The sequence below is a fragment of the Podarcis filfolensis genome (assembly GCF_964270895.1).
Source record: "Podarcis filfolensis genome assembly, chromosome: 1".
NCBI classification, from domain to species: Eukaryota; Metazoa; Chordata; class Lepidosauria; order Squamata; family Lacertidae; genus Podarcis; species Podarcis filfolensis.
Genome location: NC_139604.1, coordinates 4,649,916 through 4,674,640, shown reverse-complemented (window position 1 = coordinate 4,674,640; position 24,725 = coordinate 4,649,916). Strand labels below are relative to the sequence as shown.

The 24,725-nt window shown below is 42.1% G+C and overlaps 1 protein-coding gene across 2 annotated transcripts in view; it reads left to right on the top strand.

Moving 5' to 3' along the window:
• The first annotated feature begins 3,295 nt into the window (after nt 1-3,295).
• The window catches only part of PCNT (pericentrin), a 77,048-nt gene continuing 55,618 nt past the window's right edge, over nt 3,296-24,725 (top strand). For both annotated transcript variants that reach the window (XR_014551163.1, XM_083625730.1), the window contains exons 1-11: nt 3,296-3,458; nt 3,997-4,146; nt 6,663-6,918; nt 7,407-7,465; nt 8,125-8,299; nt 12,463-12,587; nt 14,688-14,799; nt 16,201-16,465; nt 18,923-19,010; nt 21,950-22,166; nt 23,991-24,211. Coding sequence is in view for 1 of the 2 variants with exons in the window: in XM_083625730.1 (XP_083481856.1) it covers nt 3,420-3,458; nt 3,997-4,146; nt 6,663-6,918; nt 7,407-7,465; nt 8,125-8,299; nt 12,463-12,587; nt 14,688-14,799; nt 16,201-16,465; nt 18,923-19,010; nt 21,950-22,166; nt 23,991-24,211 (1,707 nt within the window). In the remaining variant the exon portion in view is untranslated. The remainder of the gene's footprint in view (nt 3,459-3,996; nt 4,147-6,662; nt 6,919-7,406; nt 7,466-8,124; nt 8,300-12,462; nt 12,588-14,687; nt 14,800-16,200; nt 16,466-18,922; nt 19,011-21,949; nt 22,167-23,990; nt 24,212-24,725) is intronic.

Here is a 24,725-nt window from a genome sequence, read left to right as displayed (position 1 = left end):
GACAGAATCTTAGTTTTGGGTTCTAACAGTTCTGTTTCTAGTTTGGATTTTTCCACCTGGAAGCCAATTTTCTTGTCCAAATTATAAGCCTCCATTATCTGAAAATAATGAAGCCAGTCTCGCACTTTATCTTTTAGTTTCTCAAAACTCTGCAATTTCAATTTGTCGCCTTCTTGTTCCAAAATCTCCCAATATTTTGGCCATTTGGCCTCCATATTGAGCATTTTCTGAGCCTTCGCTTCCATTGGTGATAACCACCTTGGGGTTTTATTTTCAAATAAATCTTTATATCTTGTCCAGACATTAAACAATGCTCTTCTGACAATATGGTTTTTAAATGCTTTATGAGCTTTAACCTTGTCATACCACAGATATGCATGCCACCCAAAAACATTGTTAAAACCTTCTAGATCCAAAATGTCTGTGTTCTCAAGAAGTAGCCAATCTTTCAACCAGCAGAACGCTGCTGATTCATAATAAAGTTTAAAGTCTGGCAGGGCAAATCCACCCCTTTCTTTTGCATCAGTTAATATCTTAAATTATATTCTTGGCTTCTTGCCCTGCCAGACAAATTTAGAAATGTCTTTCTGCCACTTCTTGAAACAGTCCATCTTGTCCACAATTTGCAATGTTTGAAACAAAAACAACATTCTAGGCAATACATTCATCTTTATAGCTGCAATTCAACCCAACAAGGAAAGCTTCAAATTTGTCCAAATTTCTAAATCTTTTTTCACTTCCGCCCAGCATTTTTCATAGTTATCTTTAAACAAATTCCCATTTTTTGCTGTCATATTAATCCCCAGGTATTTCACTTTCTTCACAACAGTTAGACCTGTTTCATTCTGAAACTTCCCTCTTTCAATTGGTGTTAAGTTTTTCTCTAAAACCTTAGTTTTTGACTTATTCAATTTAAATCCTGCCACTTGGCCAAATTCTTGAATTAGTTCTAAAACTCTTTTGGTACTAGATTCTGGCTCCTGTAACGTCAAAACTAGATCATCTGCAAATGCTCTGTTTATACTGTTTAGCTCCAACCTCGTTCTGCCCATTTTCATGTCATCTTTACAACATTTTGGGGCTATTTTCAAGTTCAGTGCTATGCGCATGTGCATGATTGTGTATCATTCGGACGCACCTAAATTGGTCCTTGCCTGTACAGAGAAAATAATGCATACCTTTTGATTCATGAATAAATTGTTACAAACTGAATAAAATCAAACAGTTAAGAGGTCCCGGACAGCAGATTGTCTCGAGCTAGCTGGTTCCATCTGGCAATACAGGAGCAAGTATAGAACTTCACGCTGTGCATAGAGTACAGTGGTACCTTGGTTCTCAAATGCCTTGGTTTGCGAACTTTTTCCAGAAGCGAACATGCTCCGTTTTGTGTTATACTGACGATTTGAGTGCCATACTTCCATTTTGAGAGTTACACTGAGGTCTGTCTGTTTTTGCTATTTATTTTGCGTTTTGTTTTTGCTGCTCATTTTTTGTTTTTGTGACTGTATGGAACCCAGTTCAGTTACTGATTGACTGCAGTACATTGTTTATTGCTTTCATTTTATAGATCAATGGTCTCGTTAGATAGTAAAATTCATGTTAAATTGCTGTTTTAGGGTTGTTTTTAAAAGTCTGGAACGGATTAATCCATTTTGCATTACTTTCTATGGGAAAGCGCGCCTTGGTTTTGGAACAGACTTCTGGAACGGATTAAGTTTGAGAACCAAGGTACCTTTGTAGTGTTTTTGCACGTGACATGAGGCTTAAATTTGCCTTTATAACTGTAGAATTCAGAAGACACACTGCATCTTATTTATGTTTTAGAAAGCAAATTAACCAATGTAGATTTTGAGCATGACGTGAAAACACCTACAAATGGATTCAGAACTCAGTGGGACTGAGTTTTAGCATTTATTTCAGTGCCCAGGTAAACAAAAAGAGTACGGTAAATGAGGTTATATAATTCTTATACCAAGAATGTTCTAGGCATGGGTCTAAACAGTTTTTCATTTGTCCTACCGCTTCTCCCGGGAATACCGTTTTTTACCACTGAATGTCAATTCTTTGAAGTTTGTTACAATTCAGCAGTAAACAGCAGGTTTCCCTTGGGGAAAGTGGAAATGTGAAAGGGCCCTTAGCTAAGATGAGTGCATATTTCAAATTTCCTGTGCATCGCAACATCGCCTGAGGGCGGGAAGGGGGGGGGGGAGAGAGCCAAGCAGCAGAGCCAGCCCAAGACATCTTACTGCTCCACGTCCAACCCCCAGCCCGCCCTGCTGGTCTTGCCTGCATTTCTGCCAGCCCCGTCTCCACAACTGTACCCCCCCCTGCACTGCCAAAGTGGTGCTTGTGATGCAGCGAGGGCAACAAGGCTGTGTTATTGAAGGCTAGAACGATGTTGATTTAGAAATTAAGGAGTTAAAAGCTGTAATGATTATGTGATTAAGAAAAGAAAGGTTAAAAAGTACATAGAAATTGGGGAAAGGATTTGCTGAATTGACTTAATTAGAGAATGGAATACAGAAAGGGGAGGTATGAGGAGGTCGGGAAAGTAAGTTTTATGAATATAAGGGATGGAAGCTATACCTGTTTTGTATGTGTGTTTTTTCTTATTTGGATTGTATGTATTGTTATTGTTTTTGTTTTTATTGTTCTGTTTATTCTGTTTTATATAAATTCCTAAACTTTAATAAATATATTATTAAAAAAAAACAAGGCTGTGTTGGTGGTGCAGGCGAAGAAGCCCCAGAGGGGCTGTCTGAAGTAAATGGCTTGCCTCCCTCCACACACAGACAGGAAGGCGGGAGGAGACCATTTCTGTTCAACCAGCCAAAGTGCAGGAGGGCGGAGGGGGGAGGCGGGGACACCAGCACCACGTGTTATCGTCACAATGTCATAAGCAGGTTCAAACAGAAGCAAAAGGCAGGTGGAAATTCCCGCTCTTCGGCCGAAAGAGACGACGGCGCCCGCCCCTCAGTCCGGGCGCAGAGCTCGGAAAAGCCTCTTTCCATCCTCCGGATGGGAACCGTGAAGCGGAAGGGGAGAAGAAGCCGGGAGGCCCAGCCCGCCTGCCGCCTCTCGGCAGCCCCGCCCCCCGCGCGGTCACATGGGCGGCCTGCGCGCCGCTTCCGGAGGAAAGGGCGGGACACAAAGTTGAATCGCGGGGAAAAAACACTACACGGCCGCGCATCCGAGGCCCGATAGGCTCCTGGCGCTGCTAATCTGCCGTCACCACGGGCGCCCGGCGGGCGGCGACAGCGGATTAGCCGCTTTGCAGGGCTCGCCTCGCCATTGGACAGCGGAGTTCGGGGCGAGGCAGCCCATTGGCTGAAAGTTTTTTTCCAGCTCCGACGGTTGCGCGGCCGTTGAAGCGGGCCTGAGAAGCAGCGTCCTGAGGGGAGCAGCGGCCGGCCGTGGAAATGGAGCGAGAGGCCGGTGGCGGCGGCGGCGGCCCGGAGGTGTTTCTTTTCTCCGCTCGAGGGTCGGGGCTGCGCCGGCTGGGGCGCTTCTGGGGCTCCCGCGTTGCGGGGCGGCGGAGTTCCAGCGCCCGCCTCTCGCTGAGGCCGAGCGCCTCACAGTAGCGGGCGGGCCGGAGGCTGGGCGCCCACAAGAGCCGCCGTCCGTCCCGCTTGGCGTTGGTTTGCGACTACAGTTCCCATGATTCCCTGCCCTGGGGCCGCACTGGCTTGCGGGAGTTGTAGTCCGCCGTGCGCCCTCTTTCAGAAGCTCCGCGCAGAGCATGTCCCGACCAAAGGGGGGAGGGGCGCCCCAGATTCATCTCTCCTCTGCCCCCAAGAATGACTTGCGCACCTTTCTCCTTCAACCCGCCCCTGCAGATGGTTGAAGGCTCTTCAGGCCCTCCTAATAAGCATTCACTTAAGTCTCTGCAATAGTTCTGTCCTGCACCGATTTTTGTTTAAGCATTCTGAACAGATGGTGATGCGTTCTTTAATTATACTTTAAGAAAGGTCTTTAATGATATTTTCTTCTCCCTAGGTTCAGGAACAAGAACATTATTGTGAAATACGTCAACTAATTGTTCAGCATGAGGAAGAAATCAAAGAGTTGCACACTAAATTAAAGGAGCAACAACAGTTGCTACAAAAAATGGAAGCTACACACAAAGAAGAGATGCAGCAAGCGGAGGTACAATATTAACTACAGCAATAATTCAAAGGTCCTTTGCTGCTGCAAATACATATGAAATAGGTCATTTGAAATAAGTGAACACAGGGAAGATTATAAACTGAATCCTAAACCAATATCATTTTTTAAAAAATAATCTGTCAAATGTTCACAGTTATTTGCATATAGAATCAGAAATGCAGAGTTGTAAGGAAATGTGAGGATCAGCTGGTCCAACCTGCTGCATGTAGGAATCTCAGCTAAAGCATCCATGACAGATGACCAACCTCTGCATAAACTTCCAATGAAGCAGAGTCAATCACTTTCCAAGGGATTCCATTCCAGTCTCTGGATCAGGGGAAAACAAGCTTGCTCCATCTTCCACGTGACAATCCTTTAGTATTTGAAGATAGCTAGCATACCTCCTCTCAGTGTCCTCCTGTCCAGGCTAAACATAACCAACTCCCTCAACCGTTTCTCTTAAGGCTTGGTTTCTAGACCCTTGAACATCTTGGTTACCTGCCTCTTAAAGTGAGGTCCCCAAAATTGGACACAAGACCCCAGGTAGAATAGAGTGGTACTATGACTTCCCTTGATCAGGACACTATACTTCTGTTGATACAACCCAGAATAGCGTTAGCTGGAGATGCTCCTTCAGGTATACTGGGCCGACATTCCGTAGGGCGGGTGCCACTACCAAGAAGGCCCTCTGGTTCCCTGTAACCTCACTTCTCACAGTGAGGGAACTGCCAGAAGGCCCTCAGTGTTGGACCTCAGTGTCTGGGCTGAACGGTGAGGGTGGAGACGCTCCTTCAGGTATACAGGGCCGAGGACGTTTAGGGCTTAAAAGGTCAGCACCAACACTTTGAATTGTGCTCTGGATTAGTTGTAGTTTCCCAGTCACCTTCAAGGGTAGCCCCATGTAGAGTGCATTGCAGTAGTCCAAGCGGGAGATAACTTGGAGCATGCACCACTCTGGCAAGACAGTCTGCGGGCAGGTAGGGTCTCAGCCTGCATACCAGATGGAGCTGGTAAACAGCTGCCCTAGACACAGAATTGACCCGTGCCTCCATGAACAGCTGTGAATCCAAAATAATTCCCAGGCTGCTCACCTGGTCCTTCAGGGGCACAGTTACCGTATTCAGGACCAGGAAGCCCCCTTCACCTGGCTGTCCTGTCCCCCAGAAACAGTATTTCTGTCTTACTGGGATTCAACCTCAATCCGTTAGCCACCATCCATCCTTCAACTGCCTCTAGACACTCACATAGGACATTCACCGCCTTCACCGTTTCTGATTTAAATCGGATGTAGAGCTGGGTATCAGCAACATACTGGTGAACACCAAGCCCCAACTCCCTGATGTTTAAAAGGATGAGGGAAATGATGGAGCCCTAACGAACTCCACAAGCGAGTGCCCAGGTGTCCAAATCCTCATCCCTCAACACCACTTTCTGGACATAGCTCAGGGGAAGGAGCGGAACCATTACATAAGAGTGCCTCCAGCTCCCAATCCCTCTAAACAGTCCAAAAGGATACCATGGTTGATGGTATCAAAAGTGACAGAGATCAAGCAGAACCAGGAAACTGCTTACACCTCTGAACCTAGCCTGCCGAAGATTATTGACCAATGCAACCAAGGTGGTCTCAGTCCCATGATAGGACTGGAATCCCAATTGGAAGAGATCCACATAGTCTGCATCTTCTGGGCATGCTTGGAGCTGTTCAATGACCATCTGCTCAAACAGCTTGCCCAGAAATGAATACTGGGTGATAACTGGCCATAATGGCCAGGTCTAAAGATGGTTTTTTTAAAGAAGCGGTTTAATAACCACTTCTTTAAGGGGGTCCAGGATGACTCCCTCACAGAGGAGAGCATTCACCACCCCACTACACAGCTCATTGGCCAGCCTTGTCTGGCTTGCTTTTATGAGCCAGAATGGGCAAGGGTCCAGGAGACAGGTGATCAGTTTCACTTGTCAAAGAAGCCTGTCCACATCCTTAGAGGTAATTATTAATAAGCTGAATAAAGATACCTTCCTTACTGTCTAGTGAAAGTCACTATCATTGTGATGTGGGAAAGGTGCTTTAACATTAACTTGTAGTACCTCAATTGTTACCATCACTTTGCCCCATTGTTAAAAGTGAAATCAAGGTTTGAGGGAAATTAGGGTACTAACTAAGCCTGGCCCCTTTCCTTGATGCTCACCTTTTCTGGTTCCTGTAGCAACAATTCAGTGCCATGTGACATCCCTGGTGCAAGGATGTCCAGCTGGCATAAGTGAGCCATAGGATTGCACTGTAATAAACTGAAAGTACAGTGGTACCTCAGGTTAAGTACTTAATTCATTCCGGAGATCCATTCTTAACCTGAAACTGTTCTTAACCTGAAGCACCGCTTTAGCTAATGGGGTCTTCTGCTGCTGCCGCGCCGCTGGAGCACGATTTCTGTTCTCATCCTGAAGCAAAGTTCTTAACCCGAGGTACTATTTCTGAGTTGGCAGAGTCTGTAACCAATTATTGTCTTTCTTGACTGCAGGCTCTTCATAATCTTAAACTGGAAGCTTTAAGGCTAAGTTCAAATAACACACACACATCACAGTTGGAATTGATACAGACTAATCTGAGAAAAGAGAAAGAAACTGCCCTCATGGAGTTGCGTGAGATGCTCAACGATAAACATGCTCAAGAAGTAGCAGTTCTACAAGGTCAATACCATTTTGAGCTGGAGCGTATTAAAGAACAGAGTGATAAGGAAAAAGAAGAAATGGTCGTGAAACATCTAGATGACATGGGTAATCTACCTTGTAGTTTTCAGCCAAAATATTGCAATCCATAGAATACTAGCGCAGACATTTTGATGTTTTATTCAGTGCTGTTTGAGAGCAAAATAAATGTCAATTTTAATCATAGCAGATAATACTTAGAAAATGATTTAATAATGTACAGAGATTATATAAAATATAAAATTTAATGCTATAATTTAGAAGTACATACATGCTTTTTGACAAGTGTGCTGTAAGAAAAGCTTTTTACAAAACAAAAAACCCTCTGCAAATTATGTAAAAACAAGTCATTTTAATAAGCATGAATATGCAAAATCAGAATATTTGTAAAAGCGAGGGGGGAGCCATTAAGAACAAAGGAAGATGCGGGGAAGGTTATATGAAGTGTGGAAGTTAAAGAGTAGATAATTTATATATATATATGTTTTGAAATTGGTATTTATATTAGCTGACATGCCAAATATATTTATGCAGTGGCAACAAATTTGATGTTTCAGATAAACAGAAGAAGGAAATAGGTCTGGAAATGGAGAAGACACACACCCAGCTCTTAGAGGTATTGTGTATAATTTATTGTGTTTAAATATTTTCTTTTTAAAGCTTCTGGATTTTTGTATGATGAAAATTCTTTGATTTACATTACAGTTCCTCAGACTGTTCTCTCTCTCTCTCTCTCTCTCTCTCTGTGTGTGTGTGTGTGTGTGTGTGTGTGTGTACACACACACACACACACACACACACACACGTTCCCTTTCTTAAAATGTAGGAATTGTGTGCACATGCTATCTTGCATGGCTAAATATCCAAACATGCTAATACAAATGCACTAACAATCTATTGATCGTGCATCTTTAAAATAAGATCATTAAAGTGAATGTAAAGGCTAATCTAGTGGTGGCATCCAGTGTTCTTGCTGACTGTTGTATGAAAACAAGTGGCAGCTGCTAAAGCGATCATGAGATAAAAGCAGAGATGTTAGTTTCTTTCTGAAAAAAGAGTTGCTTGAACACACATGGGCTATTGGGTAGGTCCTGTCCAGGAAACCCACTTCATTTTTGCAAAGGCTCAACAAGTAGCAGCTGGGACTGACAAGTAACTAAAGTTAAAAGCATTTAAATTGGAAGAATGATTGTTCCTTTAATTTAAAAAGCTATGGATTTTTCAGGATACTGTGCTGTGTGGCAATTTTCAATGTTAGACTTCATTTTCTTTCAGAATCTTAAAAGAGGATGTGCATCAAATACAGACCTCACTTTAAAAAACTTGCATGAAGAGTTATCTGTGAAACATCAGATTGAATTAAATGAGATGGAAAGAACCCTAAATGCAGAAATTGAAGAAGTAAAAAGAAAGTGGAAGAGTCTTTCTCTTGAAAAAGAGCAGGTTGAAAGTAGGTATTATATTCTGAGAAGAGTTATTATCATTGCAATATCCTTTTATGCGCAAGAAGCAGTATTTCATCTGCCTCTAAAAAAGTAGGTGCTTTCCCACTCTTGCCAATAGAATGACAGCTGCATCAATTCTTGAGGTATGTTGCTATCAAAAATGAGAGGCAGGTAGGGGAAGTATTAGTCAGCTGCTAGAGGTCTGTGAAGCCAGACTGTGCACTTCAGTTCATATCCAAGTCTTCTCCACCTTCCAAAAGTCTGTGACTACCCTCTATCCTCCTTTGTATTTTATTTCATTTAACATTTTTCCACCTCTAGACTTCTTAAAAGTATAGATTAGTAGTACTGACATCACTTCTGTCATCCAACTCTCACGATCTCTTTATTTAATGAAATTATATTTGGGGTGGTCGTCCTCTTCCACCGAGCGCGCAGCTTCGGGAGGGACGCACATGGAGCGGTGAGGGAGGAAGGGGACACCCGCCTAGCCAGCCAGATCAGCCGAATCAACCCTGGCGATCAATGGGGTGACAGATGTCGCAGCCAGATCGCCCTCACAACCCCATCAAAACCTTTTGAGAAAAAGCCTTTTAAAAAATAACAGATTGGGGCCTGCCTAATTTCATTGAATTCTGTAATTACAAGAAGGCCCTATTACAGGCATAGGCAAACTCCGGCCCTCCAGATGTTTGGGACTACAATTCCCATCATCCCTGACCACTGGTCCTGTTAGCTAGGGATGATGGGAATCGTAGTCCCAAACATCTGGAGGGCCAGAGTTTGCCTATGCCTGCCTGCCTTATTACATGTCTTTACTGGTGGGCACTGAACTTGGCGCTTTGTACTGGTTGTTAAGGTATAGGCAGAACTATATAGGTACAAGCAGTGCTATTTCTCTAGAAAATGAGGTGCTGGAACTCACCTTGAACGCCTCCCTTGTTCTCTTACCATGGCAATGGCGCCCACCTGAGAGATGCTGGAACTGAGTTCCATCGAGTTTAAAGTGAAAAAAAGCCCTGCGTATAAGTGGTCCTTTAAATAATCTGGTTCCAAGCCAGTCAGGGTTTTAATGGTAATAACTAGCACCCTGAATTAGATCCAGAAGTGCAGTGGTAAACAGTACAACTGATGCAAAAATCAGGGTAACATATTGTGACTACCTGCTTTCACCAATAACGAGGTGACCATATTCTGTACCATATGAAGATTCTGGACCATCTTCAAAGGCAACTCTTTGTAAAGTGCATTTAGTAATCCAGTCTGTGACAAGTGAATGGATTACTTATTTACTGGGTAGGATTACAGTTGGTGTACCTGTCTAAGCTGGTAAAAAGCACTCCTCGCCACCTCAGCTTCCTCAGTCAGCAATGAATCATTTAGTGCCCCCGAACTATGAATGTGATCATTCAGGGGTGTGCAGCTCCTTGAAGCAGAAGTTGAACACCTCTTCCCAGAGTTAATGGTTCTCTCATGCGCAGAAACTCCCATCTTCTTTGGAGAACCAGTTTGGTGTAGTATTTAGAGTGTTGGAAATTGACCTAGGAAGCAAGTATTCAAATCACCACTCAGTCATGAAGCTCACTGGGCAGGAGTGAACTAATGAGCCCCATCAGTGGAAGCTCTGCACAAGAACTTGCACAATGGAACTTTAAACCTCTTTCCTCCCACCACCCACACTGAGATTGGCTCATGTGGCTGGGGGGTGAGGGTGGTATGTGTTGGAAGAGCCCCAAAACAACGCACAGGAGGCGAGGGGGCATCATTCTCTCCGGGAAGCCATAGTGACGGAACGGTCACTTTTGTGCAACATTGAATTCTTCCCAATGTCTCTTAGCCTAATCTACTTAATGGTTGTTTTTTTAAGGAGACAATGGAAAGAGGGGAAATTATGTACACCACCTTAAACTCCTTAGAGGAAAGGTGGAATATAAATGTTTCAAATAATAAGTTAAGCTTCAGCTTGTTTCTCCTTATCCATCTGAGACCAACCCTCCAGGAAGGACCAGAGCTACCAGGAGGATACCATGGTTGATGGTGTTAAATAGTTCTCTGTCTATTGTCCCTTGTGAATTATTTACCAGGGTGACCAAGGCTGTTTCCATCCCATAACTTGGTCCTCTGCAATCACACTTTACAATGAATCCACATTTACCAACGTTTTCAGTTCTTCTTTGTCTTTTAGTCTTTTTGATTTTGCTAGTCTTATTTAACAATGTCTATCATTTTGTTCTCTTTGTGACTTGATGCTATCCTGTTTCTTATATGACTTCCATCTTCTCTCCTCTTTGGATTTCCAGCCCTTGTCTTGCTGGGGTGGCTTGCAGGTCTTATGTTTTATCTCATATTCTTTTCACTCACATTGATTTTCTGTTCAGAGCAAAATGACTTTGATGTATCACCCTCTCTAGGTGTCCTTATTCGTTGTTTTTCATTCTATGATTTTTGTGGTCCATCCAGAATGACTCTGAAATAACATATTTTATATTCTAAACCTTTTTCCTTCTACACTTCTTTTTATCTTCTTTTAATACTCTTGTTTCCCAGGCATGTAAACCTGGGATAAAAAGGTAAAGTGACCCCTGACCATTAGGTCCAGTAGCGGACGACTGTGGGGTTGCGGCACTCATCTCGCTCTATAGGCCGAGGGAGCCGGCATACAGCTTCCGGGTCATGTGGCCAGCATGACTAAGCCACTTTTGGCGAACCAGAGCAGCACACGGAAATGCCTTTTACCTTCCCGCTGGAGCAGTACTTATTTATCTACTTGCACTTTAACGTGCTTTGGTACTGCTGGGTTGACAGGAGCAGGGACCGAGCAACGGGAGCTCACCCTGTCGCAGGGATTCAAACCGCCGACCTTCTGATTGGCAAGTCCTAGGCTCTGTGGTTTAACCCACAGTGCCACCCGCGTCCTGGGATAAGTTTCCTTAATGCAGAACAAAAGAAAGGAAGTCTGTAATTGTAGACTCTCCATAGCAGAATTCTACTCCTCTTTTGCTTCCCAGTTATTGGGAGACTAAGGCTGCAGTCTTATGCACCCTTACCTGGGAGTAAGCCCTATTGAACAGTTAGACTTACTTCTGAGTAAACAGGCACACAAGGCTACTGGCTTGTTTAAGTTAAGCAGGTCTGGGTCTGGTCAGTTCTTGGATGGGTGCCCACTTGTGAACCACATATACAAGGTCTTGGGATAGAAGAAAGTTGGGATATACCGTATTTTTTGCCCTATATGACGCAATTTTTCCCCTCCAAAAATGAAGGGCAAATGTGTGTGCGTCCTATGGGGCGAATGCAGGCTTCAGGCAGCTCTCCGCAAGTCTTGGGAGCCCAGCACGACTTCCCACCGGGCTCCCAAAGCTTGCGGACAGCAGCCTGAAACCCAGGGAGCGCAGCGGGGCGCACCCTGAGCTTCAGGCAGCTCTCCGCAAGCCTTGGGAGACCAGCGCGACTTCCTGCCAGGCTCCCAAGGCTTGCGGACAGCAGCCTGCATCCCGAAGCCTGGGGCGCACTGAGCAGATATTGGGCAGATTTCCGCATGCCTGGGGAGCACGGCGGGAGTTCACGCCGGGCTCCCAAGGTTTGCGGATAGCAGCCTGTTCTGGGGGCTGGGGTTGGGGGAAGCTCGGGCTTCCCCCACCCCAGCCCCGTGCCCAGGGGGGAAATATTTTTTTTTCTTTCTCCCCCCCCCCTTCAAAACTAGGTGTGCCCTATGGGCCGGTGCGCCCTATAGGGCGAAAAATACGGTAAATGTTAAAATTAAAATAAAACTTGTAAGGATTGCATTGTAATATCACCTCTTTTAGACAAAGTACAGCATCTGGCATTGCTTTTCACATTTCACATTATAATACTTTTTTGTCAGAAACATTGCTACAAAGATTGTGGAATTTATTAGAAAACTTAACAGAATTGTACGTATGGCAGTGGGTTGTACTCGATGGCCCTTGTGGTCTCTTCCAACTCTGTGATTCTATGTAGAATTTAAATTCACTGCTGACCTTATATACCTCTTCAGATGTTTGGACTGTTGTGATGCCAGAAACTGGTTTGAAGCAGTCATCTCACAAGTAGGGCTGTATCTCAGGTGTAGAGTGCATTCTTTGTGTGTATTTTGACAGCTGATAAGAAAATTAATTTTATAACAGAGCACAATGTTATTTTGTAGTGGAGCATGATATCCTGAAAAACCAGTATGATCTGGCCATGACAAAACTGCAGGCTGAATATGAACAAAAGTTGGAAGATATGAAAGAGCAAAGCAAGAAACAACAAGAAGAATTACAGCAGGAGGTAAATAAGCATACTTATGTTGATTCTTTGCAAGGGTCTTTATGTTTATCAAGATCTGCCTGAATATGAGAGTGAAGTGGCAGAGTGGGAAACAGCAGATGAGGATCTCCACATAGGTGACTGGAGGACTGAAACAGGCAAATGAGGGTGTTGGGATGCTGGAAGAGAGGGGTGGAATTATGGATAGAGATAATAAGAAACATCTGGAGATGGAAATGATAGACGTAAGAGAGAAAGGATCTTCTGTACAAGTTGAACACAGAAGAAAACACCATCAAGCTGCTGGCAATCTTTGGGGAAAGAATGGAAGAAATAGAAATGCAAGGACTTTTTCTTTAAATTAAAGATGGGAAAGCATAGCCAAGAGGAAATAGGACTGGAAAATATGGAATTGGATAATAATATTAATAACAATAATAAACTTTTATTTATATCCTGCCCTCCCCGGCCTAGACTGGGCTCAGGGCGGCTAACATAGAATATATAACATAAATTACCTCCTAAAAACAAGTCAGGATCAAATTAAAATCTAATTAGATGGCTTTCCGCAGGATTAGGGTTGGGAACAGTAAATGTTCATCAGGCCCAGCTGTTTACGCTGTTCTTATATGGGCCTGTGAAAATGCTGGGAGGCCTCTTTCATACTAGTTCTTATACAAAAAGAGAAGGGGAGTCAGGCTGAGTCCTGACCAAAGGCCTGGCGGAACAACTCCGTCTTACAGGTCCTGCGGAAAGATGTCAGATCTCGCAGGGCCCTGATCTCTTGTGGCAGAGCGTTCTACCTGGCCGGGGCCAAAGCCGAAATTAATGAAGATACAAGTAAATAGTTATGGACTATTACTCCAATAAAAGTTATTGGAATTTCTTGAAGAGAAAGTTGTTATACTGGACTGAAGAAATACTTTTTTTGGCCTTTAGCAATAATAACAATCAAAGAGCCCCTTTGGGACTTTTTGTGTGGAAAGAAGAATGTCTTGAGGTGTCTGGGACTGAAGATTGGAAAAACGCCTAGCAGATTGAGGACATTATCCTGGAATACAACTAGATACTAATTATTCTGGAATGAATATTTTGAATAATCTTTATGTACATAATTGGCAGATGGAGAACTGGAAGTCCTTATTTCTCTCATCTCTCTTTTTATTTTTTATGATTTCTAGCTTTTGTCTTCTTCTGTAAACTCTCCTATACTTATGTTTTGTTCTGTTTTTTGATGTCCTGTACTCTGAGTTAATGAGGCTACACAAAGGAAGGTGATGGATGGATGATGAAGAACCCTGTGTGAGATGCAGAGAAGGGAAGATCTCCCAGAGTGGGAGGCTGACAAGAGGGCATTGCATTTTCCTTTCTTCCTCCCACTGTTTCTTTTTGTGTTCTTCTTTCTTTCTTTCTTTCTTTCTTTCTTTCTTGTATGTACATTTGCTTTCTTGTTTTTACTATTTTTATTTGGGTTAGTTTGGCTTTTATTGTATTGTATGTTGAAAAGTTTCAGTAATAAAAAAGAGAAGTAACTCACTGGTGCACCTGAACCCTATTGAAAGCAGGAGTGATGTCCCCATGCATCAGCTGATGCACAAGGAGTTTAATTCTGCTTGGTTCAGGTGTACAAACTAGTTCCTCACAATGAACTAGTTGGCACACTGAAGCCCTGAAGAAAACTGGAACTTTCTGCACATCGCCTGATAATGTCATAATGACACCAGCTGACTGATAAGTGGGTGGTCCTGTCCATCTGTCAGGGGTGCGGTGGGGGCCAAAAATGTTCCCCATCCCATTCAAAATCTACCAGTCAGTTGCAAAAGATGTAGAGTTAAAATGAAAGAACAGGTGGCTGCTGAGCACATTCTAAGCCTAGGAATGTTTTTTTTACTATCAGAATTGAACAAAGCAAAGAGTCCTTTCACGCAGATATGCACTACTGGTTAGCTACCTTAAATTTCAACAACCTAATTTATAAAGTGGTTTTATTTTTGCTGCTGTTAAGAAATTCGGAGCCAGAAATTGACCAAAAATCCCGTCACTCCTGGTCTAGAAGATTTTGAAAACTCTTTTTATAAAATTAAAATTCGTAGGTGTACTAACTCATTGAACCTCTTATAGATGGAAAAGCTAATGGCTATGCAAGAAAAACTAAAAGCAGAGTCGGAAGAAGAAATCAAAGGACTTTGGTCTCAACTGGATAGTGCTCGGGCAAGTCGCCAAGAATTAAGTGGTACGTTTGAGGATTTGACATAGAATCATTGTAACCTGTAACTTGCTTTCTGTTCCTTTTTAAATTTTAGGGTCTGATTCTCTATCATTCAGTGAAGCATTTTATTTTACGCTATTAAGTTATGACATATAAAGGAACAATATTTTATACTCTTAATGACTAATTAGCTGAGGAACTGTTAACACATGTTTGTGAAACTCTCAGTTTTAATTTCAGGATTTTAGGTTAATTTCTCAGATTTGAGGATTGACATAATTTATATTTTATCCTGTTCAAAAATAATATTAAGTTTCTAAGAATATTTTTATTATTTCAGGTCTACACAAAATATAACATGCAGGCTAAATTTATGGCACAAATAATCTTGATGCCATTCATTATGAATCTTAACAATTAATTTGAAATATTAACTCAGTGATTTGTATTTATATAGTAGCTCTTGAATTATTATTATTATTTCCTCCATTTTCCACTTGAGGTATGCTGTTTAATGAATATAACATAATGATATATTGAGTAGTTAACATTCATAAATGAGCTCTAAGATTTGTAATACTAATCTTCAGACTTGGCAGTGTTTATATTTACTTTCTTCATTTTATTATGCATTTAACCTGGCCAATATTAATAGATCCCAAGCCTTTTTGGGTTTTTATGCAAATCTTGGAAAATGTAAATATAGGTGGAGTTGTTAGATATCCAATGTTTTTACACAGAATAAGCTTTCCTATCTTCCCCCTGCACCCCCTGATGTGTTCTGGAGGGTCACCAAAACGTACATGACCAGACTGAGGGACGACAAGGGGAAGGAGATCAAGTCCCATTACACAAGCAACCTCAGAACTTGTAATAAGTTCTATTCAAGTTAATAAAGTGCTTTTTAGCGTCCAAGGCACTTAAGGTCAAATGTTAAGCCTACAGTGGTGCCCTGCAAGACGAATGTCTCGCAAGACGGAAAACCCGCTAGACGAAAGGGTTTTCCGTTTTGGAGGTGCTTTGCAAAACAAATTTCCTATGGGCTTGCTTTGCAAGACGAAAATGTCTTGCGAGTTCCTGCGGGGTTTTTTTCCTCCCCCCCCCCCCTTTTTCCCAAGCCGCTTATCAGCTGATCCGCTAAGCTGCTTAACAGCTGATCCGCTAAGCCGCTTATCAGCTGATCCGCTAAGCCGCTTATCAGCTGATCCGCTAAGCCGCTTATCAGCTGATCCGCTAATGGGCTTGCTTCGCAAAAGGAAAAAACTGCAAGATGAAGAGACTCGCGGAACGGATTCTTTTCGTCTTGCAAGGCACCACTGTAGTCTTCTTAATAGCGTTGTCCTGTGTGTGTTGTACTTCTTGAGAAGCTTGTTTTATTTTAATATACTGTATTAAAATAAGAGTATTATCTTGGTCTTTCACCAGAGTTGAAAGAACAGCTGCTTGCTCGCACTTCACACATGGAAGAAATGGAATACCTGAAGAAGGATTTTCAACTTAAATGGGATAAAAAAAAAAGTGAACATGAAAATGAACTGGAACAATTAAGACTTTATTTTGAACAGAAATTAAAGTCTGTGGAAGAAAACTACAGAGAAGAATTAACAATGCTGCATCAGAGGCTGCGGGAAATGAAAGATTATTCCCTATTAGAGGTGGAGAACAGCCAAGATCTACATGTGGAATTTGGGTAATGCTAATAATTTAGTAACTTGATCTGTAGCACCAGATTTTTAAAGAGTTGATTATTAAGAATGTAATACTTAGTAATGAAAACTACATTGGTACCTTAGTTTACAAACTTAATTGGTTCTGGAAGTCCGTTCTTAAACCAAAGCATTCTTAAACCAAGGTGTGCTTTCCCACAGCAGTGGGGGACTCAATTTACAAATGGAACACACTCAACAGGAAGCAGAACATGTTCTGCTTGCACCACACAGTTCACAAACCAAAACACCTACTTCTGGGTTTGCAGTATTCTTAATCCAAGTTGTTCATAAACTAAGCTGTTCTTAAACCCAGGTACTACTGTATTTGTAATTGTAGTTTCCTCTGGCAGTCTGGACAGGTGGTCATGTTGGAGAACTCCTGAAGCCCTCGTCTTGACTAGTGCTCCTGGCTAGGGGAGAACCTTTTTTACTACTACACTTTGATACTCATAGGAGCATCTAGCAGCTGTAGGATGCACTAGATTTCTGTTTGTCACAGCTAGGATTGGGTTAGCTTGATTGTCATGTATCCATTTTTTTTTAAAAAGAGTTAATGTTGTTTTTGAAGAGACCCTGTCCCTGACCAGCCTTTCAAGGAAGTGTTGTGCAATTGCTTGCCCTCATGTTTTGTCTCTGGAAAAGCTATTATTTGTTACCAATGCTTATATTTATTACCAGGCAGACATTAGTTACATAAGTTGGTTTTCACAAGCTCAGTCTTGCATTCTGTGAGTGACTTGTAAAATATTGGTTAGTTCAAACCACTTGGAGAATGGGAATCCTTTGCCTAATCCTGATTTAGATTATTTTTTTCAAGAGGCAAGCTGACAGTGTCTTTCATATACTGTTTTTGTTTGTATTGATTCTAGTGAATGCTTATGATCTGTCTGCAGCTGCTTCAAGTTGAGGGTGGCTTAGGAAACATGGTTGATGTTTCTTACTGGGAACATGGTGGAGTGCAGTCAGTGTAAGATTACACCCTGTCCTCCAGCCTCTCAGCTGATGCCACCAGGGAGTTCAGTTGATAGGCGGGTTCAGTGGGTGGGTGTGGTTTAAGGAAAATTCACTACCTCATGTTATACTTCCAGTGGAAATTTTAGGTATCCTAAATGCTTACAAACTAAAGAGAGAGCCTGTTGATAAAAGCTGATAATAGCTTTTGTGGGATTTGTATATTTAATTGGAATTTAAGATTTATTTAAGGTAAAATCCTGAATGATTCCAGAGTCCCAAACAGCTGTTTCTTCCCACACCAAAGCAGCTACAGCTAGAGAGAACATGGAAAGCAGCTAAAACAGTTATTTTACTGTTTTCATGGGCAATGCAAAGCAACATGGTGCTGTGAATTTCTGTGGATTAGCCATGCACCATTCAGTACCTCTGTGAAGGCTGGAACCTTCAATGTGTGGACCTGTCTGTGCCTGGCCCTTCCCTGTCTGGGGAACATTTGGGAAGGCCTGAGCTGCATTATCCAGGCTGTAGCATCATGGCAGGCCTGGCTGCTGAACAGTGGAAAATGCTTCTCCTGTAGCAAAATCTACTAAGATGGCTTTCACCTACGTGAGCTCCAGATCCTAATTGCAACCAATTAGAAAAGATCTGAGAGAGAGAGAGAGAGAGAGAGAGAGAGAGAGAGAGAGAGAGAGAGAGAGATGCACACCACAACTCTTAATGATGTGGTGGTGGGGAACCCTGAGGTTTATAACTAGTGTGATAGAGTTAAGTGAAGTGTGAACTGGCTTGCATATGGATACAGGAATCTTAATCTCATGATTGTGGTAACTGAAAAAAGTGAATCCGTGGTTGTAGAAATGAATACTACTTCATGCTAACATTTTCTTACATGATTACATTACCATGGTTGCTTCTGTGTGACTTTAAATCACCCCCAAATTTACAGTTCAGTACATAGAATGATGGAGCTGGGTAATCTAGTCCGACTGTTTGCTGCTGCAGGAAATCCACTGCTGTTGTATTCCTCATAGGTGGCCATCCAGCCTCTCCTTTAAAACATCTAATGTGGGAGAGTTCATCACTTTCTGAGGCATTCTGTTCCACCACAGCTTATACCGTTAGGGTCTTCCAAATATTTCAGTGAAATCCTCTTTCTTGTAGTGTGAACCCCTTATTTTGGGTCCTACTCTGGAGCAGTTAAAAACAAATGTGCTCCAGCATCTTATATGATAGTCATTTGAATATATGAAGAAGGCTATCATATTGCCTAATAATCTATAAATCTCTTCTTCATGCTAAACATACCCATTGTTAAAGATACTGAAAACTGCTTTATTACTTTATTAAAGTTATTGCTTTATTAAATTATAATATAGTAAAGCATATATGTAATGTTATAATAAAGTAATGCTATAATAAAACATTACTTTAATAAAGTTATTAAGACCATGTTACTTACTCTTTTGAAATTCCCCCCCATACAGTTCATCTGCCATATTTTCAGAAGAGATGACTGAAAAGGAGAGACATGATCTATTTGAGCAGCTAACTCAGCAACTGGAACGCCACAAGGTAAATTACTAGCTAGTAATAAAAAGGCATATTTGGCTTGCCAGACAAAATGACCCAGCCCCCAACTCCATGTGCTGTTCTGGGGATTGTTGCTGAGGGCCACCAAAAATGGCCTTAAGGGCAGCATGCAGCCCTTGGGATGTACATTGAGCCATCCTGCTGTAGTGGATAGTCTAAAGCAGAGTTTTCCAAACTCTACATGTTGGTGACACATTTTTAGACATGCATCTTTTTATGACACAGTAATTCAGTTTTGCTAGCAAACCGGAGGTTAAACTAACTCCTTTCCAGACCTGGGAGGAGTGTGGGGAGCATTCGCACGACACACCTACACCCTGCAGCTGGCACACTAACGTGTTGTGACACACAGTTTGGAAAGCTCTGGTCTAGAGTAAGTTCAGCAGTCGCTACAGTGAGCTAAGGTTCCAGATTGGGTTCCGCCTCCAAGCCTGATGCTGGTGTTGAAGGACAACTGATCCTGCCGCTGCCAGAAGGAGACAACTGAACCAGTTGCCACCACACCAAAGCTTGTAGAACCAAGCCAGAATCGTCATAGCCTTCCCATGTGTTTAGGGAAACAACTGCCTCCCCCTGCCCCCCATCTCACCACTCTAGGCTATGGAATGCAGAAATGTCTGTCTTTAGGCCAGAGGGTGAAACCTTTTAAGATTATAGACAGAGGCTTTGAGATTACATTTGAGATTGCTGCATCACACTGTTGACTCACATTAAGCTTGTCTACCAAGACCCCTAGATCCTTTTCACACGTACTGCAAAAACATTTTTTTTCCTTCTAGTAGCACCTTAAAGACCAACTAAGTTAGTTCTTGGTATGAGCTTTCGTGTGCATGCACACTTCTTCAGATGCATGCACACGAAAGCTCATACCAAGAACTAACTTAGTTGGTCTTTAAGGTGCTACTAGAAGGAAAAAAAATGTTTTTGACTATGGCAGACCAACACGGCTACCTATCTGTAACACGTACTGCTAGTAAGGCAGGTGTCCCCATCTTATATTTGTGCAGCTGGCTCTTCCTTTCTAAGTGCAGAACCTTACATTTTTCCCTATTGAAATTCATCTTGTTAGTTTGGGCACAGTTCTCCAATCTGTTAAGGTCATTTGGAATCCCAGTTCTGTCTTCTGCAGCGTTAGCTGCTCCTACCAGTTTGGTGTCATCTGCAAATTTGATGAGCATCCCCTCAATTCCTTCATCCAAGTCATTTATAAAAACATTGAACAACAATGTGCCTAGGAAAGAACCCCACTTTTGTCCAGGATGATGAAGCACCATTAAGGAGCACTCTTTGGATTCGGTCAGTCATCCAGCTACAAATCCACCTAACAGTTACCTCAATCAACCCACATTTTACCAGCTTCTTCACAAGAATATCATAGGGGACTTCGCCAGAAGCTTCAGTGAAATCAAGATACGCTATGTCCACAGCATTCCCCCAATCCACCAAGTTTTTAACTCCATCAAAAAGAGAAATGAGATTTGTCTGACATGACTGGGATTTTGGGAAACCCAGGCTGGGTCTTAGTAATCACCACATCCTTTCCTAAGTGCCCACAGACCAACTGTTGCATTATCTGTTCTAGGACCTTTCCCGTTATCAATGTCAAGCTCACTGGTCAGTAGTTACCTGGGTCTTCTCTCCCCCCCCCCCTTTGAAGATGGGGATAACATTTGCCTGCCTCCAGTCTGCAGGGACTTCACCTGTTCTCCAAGAATTCTCAGAAGATTAGAGGCTCTGAGATTACATCCACAAGCTCCCTTGGGTTCGACTCATCAGGCCCTGCAGATTTGAGTTCATTTAATGTAGCTAGGTGTTCCCTTACCGCCTCTTTTCCTATCTTGGGCTGCAGCTCTCTCCTTGCATTATTTATTCTGTTATCACCAGGTTGGGCACTGCTTTCCTTTTGGGTGAAGACAGAGGCAAAGTAGGTGTCTAACAGTTCCTCCCTGTTGTTGAGGATCAGGTACAAGATAGATGATCCCCTTGTAGCTTCCTTTACCTTCAGGAAAATGAAATTGTCTGAGGCAGCTGAGGAATTTGTTGGACCTTACATTGTTGGCAGAGTTTTTGTTCCAATAGCTATTGGGTAGTTGAAGTCTCCCATGACTACTGTATCTCTCCTTTTGGAATGTTTGACTATCTGCTGTAGGAAGGCATCATCCAAGTCTTCAGTCTGGCTTGGAAGTCTATAGCCAGGGCTGGCCCTCCCATGATGTAAGGTGAGGCGTTCCATTCATCCTAATGGACCAGTCTCCATAGCATAGTAGTGTTGCTGTTGCAGTCCACCTTGGGTAAGGCTGCAACCCAGTAGTGGATATCAGTGCACATGAAGACCAGTGCTACTTATGGCTTATGATCAGTTCTAATTCTCTTTATTAATACATTAGCATTCAGTTTTCCATCCTGATTGTGGCTGTACTAGCAACTAAGGCAGAGCTACTTGTTGCATTTTATTGCTGATGACCGCCAAAGGGCTGTGAACAATTAGCTCTGTGTAAACTGCTTGTGCTGTGTAAACTGTCTGTCTCAAGAGGCACTGGAGTGCACCTTTGAGGTCAAGTCAAACTGCTGCATTAGCAGCACCAAAGTAACCACCTCGGGGCACAAGCCTGGGCAGTGTGTGTGGAGGTTCTAGGCTGTCTAGACGACAAGATCCCTCTCTTGGCCTCACTGATGTGGGCCAAAGGAAAGCAGAGCAAAACATTTGGCACCAGCATGGCTGCAGGAGTTGCTGGAAGGAGGCGTACAAGGTGCCATCCAACTGTCTTAGGGGCTCCACTTTGGATTTGTGCAGGATTTACTTCTTAGCCTTTTCTTCTTGTGAAGTATAGTTTAGTAAAACAAGTGTTTTGCATGGAAAATTTAAAATGGATATGTTTCATAAATCTTACCAGTGTTTTTCTTCTGCATGTTGGCTTCAGGAAGAACTCTCTTGTTTACGGTTGCATTTGGATAATAAACACAGAAGTGAGGTAGAGTTACTAAGGTCTTCGCTCACACTACAGTATGAAGAGAGCCTAAAGAAAATGAGGATGGATCTTTCAGATAGATTCACTTCTGAAATGGAGCAGCTGAAAAGAAAACATTGTTTAAGTCTTGAACAGCTCCGTGCCAAAATGTCAGAAGAGCACCTCAGAGGTAAGCAGTTGCAGGTCATAAGAATAACATGTGAAATTTTAATTTCCAAAATTACATTTATATGGAAAATGCTAGCTCTGTGTTCTAAACCAGTGAAATACTTTGCTTTACTACAGTGCTCAGGCTATCACTTTCTAAGAATGGGTTTAGTTGATTTACTACAAAGGAATTTCAGAAATAGACTGGAAAGAGAAGCTGCTGAATTGCAATTCATTACCAAACTTAAAACCATGGAGAGACCTGGTCTGAACAAAGACATTGGATTCTTATCTCATTATACATGACAAAGCCATTTTTCACCTTCTCACCCCTTGCTTTTTCCTGTAAGACCTATTGCAGTCATTAAGAGTCGTCAACAGGCTCATCACAGCTATCTGCCAATCACCCATTCCCACCACCCTTCTGAGTAATACCCCTCCCCACCTTCTCACTATATAGAAGGATCTGGCAACTTCTGTTTCAGTGTATCTGAAGATGTGTGCATGCACACGAAAGCTCATACCAAGAACTAACTTAGTTGGTCTTTAAGGTGCTACTGGAAAGAAAAAAATTTTTTTTGTTTTGATTTACCCTGTGAAACTAATACAAGGCACTCCGAGGCCACCTATGTGTCAGTTGATAAGGATGGTTCGAGGAGTTCCCCCAAACAACGGACCTGCTCCTTCAGAGGGAATGCAGTCACCTTGCCTGTCTCCTGGATCTGAGAACCATTTGCCCACAAAGGCGCTGCCTCCCCAGGATTCATACTCAACTTATTAGCCTTCATCAGTCCACCACTGCATGCAGGCACCTGTCCAGGTCTTTCACTATCTCTCCTGAATCAGATGTAACAGAGAAATAGAGCTGGGTATCATCAGCATACTGATTACACCTTGACCTCAAACTCACTCCTAGTGGCTGCTCCCAAAGGCTTCATATAGCTGGGGACAAAATAGAGACCTGTGCAGATGCTTAAAATAACTTTTGTTAAAAAACCAGAAGCTTTTTTTGGTAGGCATTGTAGGACAGGAATTGCCAAAAGAGCGGAAGAAGTTATTCATGTATTCTACAATGGCAGCTAGGATTCTACTAGTTCAAAAATGGAAAGATGACAAGATACCAACAAAAAAAGAACGGCAAATCAAACTTATGGAATACGCAGAAATGGCGGAACTCACAGGAAGACTCAGAGACAATGACAATGAAGACTTTAAAAAAGACTGGGAACTGTTTATGTTGTATCTACAGAAATATTGTAAAGAAATGGGCTCACTATCAGGGTTTGAGTAAACACAACTAAGAAAACAAGTGTAAAGGTTAAGAAACAACAATATGGAAATTAATCAAGTGTAAGATGTAACTTGAAAGAAAATTTGGTATAAAAATGATAAGAATATAAGAGCATTTAGCTAAAAGATCAGAAAAATAAGACAAAAATTAAGCAGAAGTAGCAAATATTTAAAGAAGTGGAAGTTGAAGGAAGTCATGACGTGGGGGGGAGTTTTCATTTTCTTTTCTTTTTTCTCTTTTATATGGTAAATGTGTTGAATATTAAATTGTAAAATCTAATAAAAATTTATTAAAAAAACTAATAAAAAATAGAGACCTGTGCGATCCCATAGCATAACTGCCATGGGCCAGAAGAGCAGCCTCCCAGTACTGGGGACACAACCCTGCAAATAGGAATGGAACCCCTGTAACAGCAGTGTTAATAATCTTCTAATAGTGTTAACATTCTAATGTAAACTAAGATTATAGCAATGAAACACTAAATATGTCTTGTTCAGTATTTTGTTGCAATTATGAAAACTGATGAAAAATATTTTAAACTTTTATTATTTTCAGAAATTGCTAAACTTGGTCTACAAAGTGCTCAAGATGCTGCGCGTCAAGTAGAGATGGAAGTGGCTGAGCGATGCTTGGCACTAGAAAACGAGTACAAAGCTAAACTTTGTGTTCTTCAGGTTGAGACCCAAAAAGACATAGAAGAATTGAGGAGAGAAAATACAAAATTAAAGGAAATTAGTGTATGTCAAGAAATGCATTGGAAGGAGGAGCTGGAGCAGGTAAAATCTGGAGGGATGTTGATATATGTGTTTCTGAGAAATAATTAAGGATTTTAATTAATAATACATATGTGTATCAACAATTTTTCAAAAATAAATTTTGTTCTACATTATATTTTCAAAAATAAATTGTTCACTTGGACACCTCTTAAGATATTGTAACTAAATTTGGCACAGTAGTTCCTGAGATCAAGGAACAGAGTTTTGTTTTGTTATGTTTGAATACTGTTGGATGACATGTTGAATCAAGCTAGCAGACTGAACCTTTCAGAATTGCATTTATTGTCAGCGAGGGCTGCTGTTAGCTTCTTTGAATTCCCAAACACCAGGAGTTCCTTGCTAGTTACAGTGGTACCTCTGATTACAAACTTAATTCGTTCCGGAGGTCCCTTCTTAACCTGAAGCTGTTCTTAACCTGAGATACCACTTTAGCTAATGGTGCCACTGTGCCGCCACCACATGATTTCTGTTCTCATCCTGGGGGCAAAGTTCTTAACCCGAGGTACTACTTCTG